This window comes from Drosophila montana, unplaced genomic scaffold (assembly GCF_035044405.1).
Source record: "Drosophila montana isolate Dmon_TW-CO22-7 unplaced genomic scaffold, ASM3504440v1 contig_3733_1, whole genome shotgun sequence".
Classification (NCBI taxonomy): Eukaryota; Metazoa; Arthropoda; class Insecta; order Diptera; family Drosophilidae; genus Drosophila; species Drosophila montana.
This window is the reverse complement of record NW_026998620.1, coordinates 9,663,245-9,673,081: the sequence shown is the minus strand read 5'-3', so window position 1 is coordinate 9,673,081 and position 9,837 is coordinate 9,663,245. Positions and strand designations below refer to the sequence as shown.

General features: G+C 39.6%; 1 protein-coding gene across 1 annotated transcript; it reads left to right on the top strand.

Annotated features, from left to right (window-relative positions):
* Nucleotides 1–2,501: 2,501 nt before the first annotated feature.
* On the top strand, nucleotides 2,502–4,570 carry LOC135436684 (phenoloxidase-activating factor 2). Its single transcript, XM_064694369.1, has 2 exons — nucleotides 2,502–2,686; nucleotides 3,185–4,570. The coding sequence occupies exon 2, from the start codon at nucleotides 3,186–3,188 to the stop codon at nucleotides 4,449–4,451; it is 1,266 nt and encodes a 421-aa protein (XP_064550439.1). The 5' UTR covers nucleotides 2,502–2,686; nucleotide 3,185; the 3' UTR covers nucleotides 4,452–4,570.
* The last annotated feature ends 5,267 nt before the right edge of the window (nucleotides 4,571–9,837 follow it).

Here is a 9,837-nt window from a genome sequence, read left to right as displayed (position 1 = left end):
ATTTCAGAGGCTATCATATTTAAAGTGCACAAATCTAGGTAAGTAAATAATATATGGCACGATACTTTAATGTGCATATACATAAATATACTGTAAATTAATTTTTAGAATTTCAATTAGAAATATGTAAAAAATTTGAATTTCTTTAGTATGTGTGCTCATTTTTTTCATTAAAATCTGGCAAAGACTTAAAATTAATGGATTATGGGTGACACGCTTGGGTTGGGATTTGCATAAGTCACACGTTTTCAAGGGCCGATACACCCTGTCACTTTTCTTTTTATTTATATTTTTTGCCATTACGAGAATTCTAAAACCTCTATTGTGTAACCCAACACCTGGAATACCACATACCCAGTTTCTTATTTATATACATTTCAACTAAATTTGAATAGGTCTTAAGCCTTGTGATTCTTCCTTATATTTACTGTCTATTTTAAAGCAACTAAATTAATCGATATTACTAGATCCGAATTGTTGTAGATATAAAGGTTTGAAAATATTAATAGTAAATATGAAATAGTTTAATATAAAATTTGTGTTTATTTATGCTTAGCTTGACTATCGCAATCAAGACAAACTAATCTCGTTTTTCATGTATTTCCCCTTTGCGTAGAGTATTATTGGAACCACTGTGTTAGGTACAAAGCTGATTCGATGTTTTTCTTTTCTTTTTGTTTCCACTGCGAATCGATCAAGTATACGTACAGATGTACGTACATATGTAGTTGCCCGTTTCGATGGGCTTAAATTTGTGTAATGCTTTTAAAGTTAATGAACTTGAACAAGCCGCTTCCACCGGCGAAATGCAAATTAATGAGTCGTTCGTTGAACTTCTTTAATAGAATGCGTATGCATATGCGACTGTTGCCAGTCTATAATAATAAGTATAATATACAATGTACATGCATATGCCAACACATGTTGCATTTTAAAACTAGAAAGAATCGCAAGCAAGTTTAATACAAAAAGATCCAGTCAGAGAGTTTTTTTAATTTATTTTTAAATGTTTATTGTATTGGATCAAAAATAAAGTATTTGTAGTATGAATTCATAGATACTAGATAAAGTATTGCTGGTGACAGCGAGCGACAATCTTTAATTGCCACACAAGACTCTTACTTTTTGCTACACATAGTTGCAAAACTTAATTTCTTTTTACTTTTTTTGTGAGTGTAATTTGCATGGGCATCTTTTTGTTGCTGCAAAACTCTTGCGTGGTGCAGCAAATGTGCTCAAAGTTTCTGCTGCTTACATATGCGCATACTTTTGTGTATACACATTATGTATATGCACGCACAACAATTAAGTCCAATTTAAAATACCAAAAACACATGTGGCAAAAAAATATACATGTCCATTTTTTTTTATGCCAACACAGAACAAAAGAATATACTTGCAACGATTGTTGCTTATAATTCGCAGAAGTGGCTTGATTGCGGCCAGGAAATGCCCCAAGGGCTTTCCACAATCAATGCCAATCAAACGCTTTAGATTTTTCATACCTTTTCTACATATGCATGCGGGCGTGTGTGTGTGCATATTTGAGTGTTTGGCCAGAGGCAACACATTCTGGCCGTCAGTGTCAATCCAAATATTTTTTATAAAACCGTTGTTAGCTATGTAAATAGCAAAGTTCAGCTTAGGCATAGTCGATTCAGCTTAAGCCCTAGTAAGCCCTACTAAATATAGTTGAAACAATTTGAACCTTCGGTTAAGTGTTGCGAGTATTTCAAAACAGAAATCTAGGGAAATATAGCCAATATTTATAGTCTGCAAATTATGGAGCTATCTAGATTTTTACTGCTTTAGAATTTGTCTAAAAAACTTCAAGGATTAGCCGATAATTTATTGCCATATTTATACATGGAACTCGAAAACAGATCCTCGTTGTTCAGTTAAGTGAATGACTGGGTCAATTACATAAATTATCTAATGAGAAGAGAAAAATTGGGTAGTTTGTTAGTATAAGGATATAAAGCGCTTTACACTATCTAACTTTTAAATAAACCCTTACTTGTTAGTTTCTTATTTGGCTGACTTACTGGGTGTCTAGTTAAGCCGATGACTCATACACTGTAACTATTTTGCAGCTATAACTTATAGGACATACTTAACATTATTAAAAGAGAATTATTCACTTATTCCATTAGACCTACGTGTATTCAGTCAGCTGTATTATTGACAATATAGTTTTGGGGCATTGATGTATTGGCCGACTTAAAAACAATTGAAGGCCCTACAATTGAAGACCTGTGAGTGCGATACAAACCCCATAAACCGGTTTCGTTTAATGAGCGGATCAAAAGCTGGATTGTGGTTATGACGTGAAACCAATTTGAGCAGCTCTCTGCGCGCTTTCATTATAATTTCAAGATTATCTCTTTGGCTTATCGGACTAGAGCGCGAGAACCGACACGCTCAAAAGCTTTTACTCTAAAGCTCATCGCTGGGCATTTCTACGAGTGCGTTCAATGTATCTGATTGGCTCAAAGCTTTTGGCGGTAGTCTTTAATGAAATTCGCTCGCGTCCACAGCTCTTGAGTCGCCGATTGGATCTGGCTGCAATACGGGCTTACAAGTTTGTCTGTCTTCCATAGGAGATATTGAGAAAAGTAAAGCGCTAATCAATTGTTGTGGGGCTTTTTGACCAAAAGTCAAGGTTATCAAAACTGCACAAGTCAAGGTTGGTAAGAGTATCTACATTTTTGGCAAAAATTTGCGCTTTTGGGAAATGCCCCAAGTCGCTTTGATTTCATTTGACGTCATTGTTTATTTAGAATTTCCAACTATTGTTACATTTTTCAAGTTTGTGAGCGTTTATTTATAAAATAATTCAACAGGTACGAGTGAAGAATGAAAACTTGCTCTCAATTAAGTTCGTTTTTTCCCCCTTTTTATAGTGAGATTATAAACGAGTCAAACATGATCCGCAGGTTTTCATTAGAAATGTTCAGCTTCTAATCTTTGTAAACATTAGTTTATGTCTCTATTTAAATATTAATTAATTAACCTACTTACTTTTTGTGTTTGTTTGTTTTGTGCTCAAATTGGTTTTAGAATTCTTTAATCATGAAGAGGCAGATTCGTCTACCTTATCTGGTCCACTCTGAGCAACTTTTTGGAGCTATGACCTTTTTAAGTAAAAATGTGATTAAGAAGCTACTTTTTTTTTGTGAAACAGAATGGGACTACATCATCTCGCACGGGCTACAATAGCCACTGTGTGCATCTTCTGTGTGTGTGCCGCTCCGCAGCAAGCTACAAATGTGGACAAAAATATTCAGGATATATTCAATACAAATCCAAGTGTACCGAATCAGCCGGTACGCGGTGGCTTTGCGGAGGTGGTGACGCCCGTTCCCGTGGATCCGTCGAGTCCCCTGATTGATTTTACATCCATCAGTGGCAAGACGGCAGATTGTAACTGCGTGCCTTACTATAAGTGCGATCCATCGACGAACAGCATTACGGAGGATGGCTCATTTGATGGCTTTGGAGTCATTGACATTCGCTTTGGCGATGATGATCCTGTTTGTCCCTCATCGGTGGACGTTTGCTGTGCCGGCAATCGCACACGCGAAGAGGTTCTGAACCCAACGCCTTTGGAAAAGCGACCAAACCAGCCGCGAGGCTGTGGAATTCGCAATGTCGATGGATTGGATTTCACACTGTCTGGTGCCACACAGAACGAAGCCGGTTTCGGCGAGTTCCCCTGGACTGTTGCTCTTCTGCATGCCAACAATTTCAGCTACTTCTGTGGTGGCTCACTCATCCACCCACAAGTGGTGCTAACTGCAGTGCACTGTTTGCTCACTCATGCGCCGGGCACATTCCTGGTCCGAGCTGGCGAATGGGATGCACAAACTACCAAGGAGCGTTTACCCTACCAGGAGCAGACGGCACAGCGAATCATTTTGCATCCGCAATACAAGGTCAGGAATGTTGCTAATGACTTTGCGCTCGTTATCCTCTCACAGCAATTCACATTAGAAGATCACATCAATGTGGTTTGCCTACCTGCCCAGGGCGCTGCCGCTTCGGCCGGTACCACTTGCTATTCCACCGGCTGGGGTAAGGACGTCTTTGGAGCCGCTGGCAAGTACAGCGTTATTATGAAACGTGTACCGCTGCCCGTGGTCGATTTCAGCACCTGTCAATCACAGCTGCGTAATACGCGACTCGGACCCAAATTCGCCTTGGATCGATCGTTCATGTGCGCTGGCGGTCAACGGGGTGTCGACACCTGTCAAGGCGATGGTGGTGCGCCGCTTGCGTGCCCAATCGGACTACCATCCGAGAATCGCTATCAACAAAGCGGCATCGTGGCCTGGGGTATTGGATGCAACGATGAAGTGCCCGCGGCCTACGCCAATGTTGCCTTGGCTCGTGACTGGATCGATCAGCAAATGCTGGCCAATGGCTTCGGCACGACTACATATACGGCCTAACTTGCTTAAACTAAGATGGCTTTTAGCTAAAGTCTGATAGTCGCGAATAAGATAAAAACAAACTCAACTTATAAATAATAAAAATGTAAGAAATCTACAATTCTTACCTAAAAGTAAAACGCATGATTAGAAAGCTTTATTTTTTCAAGCGTACCCACAGCTAGGCAAGTATAGAACTTTAATGTGAAATGACAAAGCATTTGGCTTTAATTAAGAACTCCGACGGCGGCAAATTATGTTAAAGATGCAAAGAAATGCGTCCTTAGACCGAAATGGTGTCAAAATTCTTCTCACCTCAAACAAGCCCACAAAGTGTTGCAATTATATTTGTCATGCATGCACAGCATCTGCGGGTTGCCAGCAGAGCAGAGCAGAGCAGAGCCGAGCAGAGCAAAGCACAAACACACCCACACACACATTCGTATCTAAAGCAAAGGACTGCAAAGCGGCGGAGATGGTTGAAATGGTGACGCTGGCACCGCCTGCACCTGCGTTTGAATTGCAGCTTCTGGATGCCTGGTACAGCTGCCATCGCATGCCAAGCCGAGTCTCATTTCAGTTGTAACCGTCCCCGAGCGCGCTGCTCGTTAAGCGTGCACTGTGCGAAGTATAAGGTGACTGAGTCACTGTAACTGTAACATAACATGTGCTTAACCCAAAAGCAGACGCACCCTATCACCAAGCGGTACATGCCACCCACGAGCCACCAACAACCCCCAACCAGCAGCCGGCAACCACCACGCAACATCCGACAGCCCCTTCCAACGACATGTTACAGCCTAATTGCAGTTTTTCAAATGTTGCAGTTGCTTCCAAAAAAATTAGGGTCATGGAATTTTGAAGGCGCCTTTGCTATTGGAGTAGCTGGGGCTTAAAGGGCCACGAGCGCGCATTGGCCGTGGTCGGTTGGTGCCGGATGCAATGAGAGCCAGGCAGCATATTTTATGTTATAGGAATGTCCGCTCCAGGGAAGCACTTGAACGTTAGCTTAAATGAAATTCCCATTATCGCCGTACAGAATGCAGTGAAACAGAACGCTCAGCTGTACGCCGGACAAGCATTAAAATTTAAGCGTTTATTACCATCTTAAGCAAATGAAATTAGCTGCTAGCTAAATCGCTTCCAATTGGCAGATTTTTAACGTATATTTTAATATGCGATTGCATATCGCTGTTTTTTTACACTCAAGTGTCAGTTGGTGTTGGCTTTAATGAGCTACTTCTTGTGGCTTAAGGGCTTAGGCAGTAAATTGTTAAGCATTGACGACTCAAAACCCTCTTGAATCCGGAATAGAAATGATTGGCATAACGACGCTCAACCATCTGCGGCAATAATAAGTTAAAGAGCATTTACCAGCAGACACGCCAGGCAATGCCCATCTTCACACTCACCACTTACCCATTACAACATTACCCAATCCTCTGGTGGGGCTGGCTGGGGTTGGCATGACTCAGGCAGCGGCAAAAGTTTTAGCATAGGGCCATCACGGGCTGCATAAATTCCATAAGGACACCGTCAACCTTTCGCCGCCCGCCCGCTTGCACGCCCTCTCACAGCCTATGCGTCGATGCCGGTGCTTAGGCGTCGTAAAATAGTTGAAATATTTGAAGAACTTTTTCTGACTTAATGAGGGCTTAAATGGCTTGCATATATGCAATTGTTAGTTCCTGCTTTTCAACTCAGTTTTCAAAGCCTCCTTTAATACCTATAGATATTAATTGCTCTCAATCAATTTAAGGCTACAAATCAGGTAAATTGTGGTTTCCTTACTAATCGGTTTTCATTTGAAAAAACTAAGGGAATTTCGGTGTTCTTATGCCCTTCTAGAGGGTATTACAAATTTGTCATGTAATGTAGCAGATATCTTTGACTCTATGAAGTATGAATACTCTTGATCAGCGCCAACGGCCGAGTTGATATAGCTATGTCCGTCTACTTCTATCTTTGCAAACTAGCCTCTTAGTTTAAAGTTTGAAGATTGGTATAGGTCATATAACTCCAACAGGAACAATAAACTCTGCATTGACGAGATTTAATATTCTCACATATATGCAGGGTCGTAAGGCAAATGTCTTCAATGGTATTAAGTGTTTGGCATGCCAAGTTTGCCTTACTATCTGCTCTATTTTTATATTTTAATATTTTAAAAGCATATAAGTACTTCTGCGTTTTATGAACTTTTTTGACTGTTTTGAACAAATTTAATGGGCAAAATGCAATAGTTTCTCGTAGAGCGCCTGTTTTCGCTTGAAACTCCGACTTACAAATTAAATAAACGAAACTTTTCGGGCGAACTAACACAAATTGGAAGCAAAAACTGATGGCATCGTGGACTGATTGGCGTACAGGAGCTGAACAGAAAAGCGGACAAGCTGCCGTGTACAAATACGTGAAAGAAAAGATGAAATTCTCGTTGCAGGAAAATGTTCCATTAATTTTTACATACAATGACCTGAATCAGCGTTTTTGGTGCTTCGCCTCCTTGCCCTGCTGGGACAACGTCGTGGGCGTGAACCGGGACAGTGACTTCACCAATTACTGTGGGCTGAGCATGCAGACGTGAGTGCGGCTAACGCTTGGTTCCCAATGAATCCGGGCTCAGGTGGGAGTTTGCGCATTCGCCATTGCAGCACAGCATGCAATGTGCTGGCGGTGAAGCTGAAAAGCGTTGCTTGAAACGTGCAGAGAATCTAAAACAATTTGTAAAAAAAAAAGGGATGTGGATAGCAACAGGAACGTGCAGGACGCTTCAAATTAAATAAATTATAACACACCGATGATGATATACCCTTAACAGGTCTATTAGATAAAGCAGTCATCAAATTTGAATGTCGAGTTCATGAATTTCCCTCTTATCCTTGTCCTTGAAGTATGTAAAAGTTGCATCGATCGGGCTTAGTCTTGTGTGAGTCTTGCTTCATTAAATTTAGTTATTCGTAACATTTGAAATACGTCATGTCACAAACATCGTGAGTCAGTTAATATGCACTTTGCCGGACTATACATGCATAAGCCGGCCTGTCAGTCGCTTACAATTTTGCTGGCCTTTCATTTGCAGCAGCAGCAGACTAAAACAAGGCGAAACCAACTAAATTACTTATATATATGTATATGTATATATATATATAGGGTTGTATTTAGCAGTGGTCGACCAAGCAGCAGAGGTCAAGGGTCGGGCAATATAATGATGCCTTCAACTCCACACGTTACAATATTTAAACAGATTTTATTAAGGAATTCGTTGCGAGCAGATTAAAAACATTCTCTTTATAGTTCCTTCTGTTTGTGTTGATCTCTGAGAAATAGTACAGAATATGTTTATTAATAATATAAAGCAAAAAACGCAGAACTGTTTATTAACAAACTTATAGAAAGAGCTGAAATTTTCACTCAACTGTAAAAAATGATACATGTTATGAAGTACTATAATTAGTAGAGGCTGTAGGAACTCTCATATAGTATTCCAGTATGTAAACAACCGACAAATATTGACACAAGTACACAAATGTGTATGGGTTCGAAAAAGCAACTTGAAAACCAAATGCTTTAACACATTTTTGGTGTTTCGTTTACTGATTTAACGGAACGAGAAATATTTCGGCAAATCATTGTAAATGACCAATGGGTGGTAGCAAACGGAGCACGGAGCGCTCTGTGCGACCGGGATGAGCCGCAAATATACTTACTTGCATACATATTTGCAGAAGCGTAGTTGCGAATTTTCATAGTCTATTTCCCTTTAGGGAAATTGGCCAAAAAAAATGTAAATAACTGAAAAATGCTCACAGAAAAACCACATTTTTTCGTGGCCTATTTTCGACATGGCCGCGAAATCTTCAAAAAATATTAATAAACCACTGTCATTAGCTTCATATGAAGCATGAGTTTTTTTTGTTTGTATAATGGTAATGTCTATAAAATACTTTATATTTTATTCTTATTCAACATTGAATTTTTGCCGAACAAAGCCACATCCGCATGAAATCAATACGCTTTGGAAGCAATAATAAATTCAATTGTTTATGCCCCTACAACATGTCCTTGCTACGCCACTGAATATATATGTCTGTACATATGTATATAGACAGATGTATATACATATATATATATATATATGTTGTTGCCGATGTTGCTGTTGCTGGCCATTTCAACATTGTTTTATGGTTTTGGCAGCATTTAAAAAGCGAATTCATTAAATTGTTGCACAAAACTGGCATACGCCCCGTTGTCAGTAAAACAAACAGAAATCAGCGAATATATATTATTATGTATGCTACAGTGATTGCCTGCACACACACATATACACATGCAGTCGTTTCCACATTCAAATGTAACACAAAAAAAGAAAAAATTAATACAATGATAACATTTCTAGCATTTAAACATAAATTGCTTGTAATTTAAGAGACATGTTCATAAATATTTCAATGTTTTTCAATTTTGCTTTATTATCATCTTAGTCTTGTTGTTTTGGCGATGGCATTTCATTGGGTGTAATATTGTTTCCCACTCATTTGCAGAATGAATTTATTGCAAAGTGCTTGTGGCTATTTAACGTTTTTAATTGAAAAACTTTTGTTTTTGTTGTTGACGCCGGTGCCAGGCTTCCTAGGACCAATGCCTAGCTTCTTCTGCTTTTTCTGATTCACAGCAACGGGCAAGACAGGTTGGTCACCGCTGGCTGTGGGGCCGACTAAGTTGCTGCGGCTGTCGGCGACAACTACTTGCAGCCACTTATCATAATTAGCCCTGTGCTAGTGGTGCAAATGGTGAAGTTTTCCCTCAATATACTAACCAGAGGTGCCCACTTGCGCCACAGAGCCATTAACAACTTATTGCCAATAGGTGGTTGGGCGGCTGGCTAGTTGGCTGCTCGGCTGCTTGGCAAAAGCGTCATTATCCCTAACTTTGGTCCTGCCGTTGCCAACAAAGAAAGTGCTTGTGAATACATTTTCATAACGAGAGCAGTCAGTCACTTGGTCCACTTATTGTTTGTACGAGCGGCTTCATCATTATGGACAGAAGTAATCAATTGCAGTCCATTAGACTTTGCACTCGGCTGCAGACAAAGAAGAGACAAAACGGACTTCTATTTTGCGTGACTATTCGGCATGGAGAATATCTGTGTCTTTTAACGTTCTTCTATTGACGTTATTAACAAAAAAAAAAAAAAAAGAATTGGCTTTTATGCTAAAATTAACAACGGAGCGTTAGTTAGCTAGTTAGTGAGTGGGCCAATTCAATTGTCTTCGTTAATCTACATATAACACGTATACAAACAGAAAATTCAATTATATGCATCGATTAGCAGGACTTGTTTTCAATGTTTTGATTTCTTATACTGAAAATAAACTAGAAATAAAATATATTTGCGTTAGACATTCAT

Bases quoted from the DNA above. Each gene is read 5' to 3' on its own strand.
- LOC135436684 (XM_064694369.1), top strand. From the start codon at position 3,186: ATGGGACTACATCATCTCGCACGGGCTACAATAGCCACTGTGTGCATC.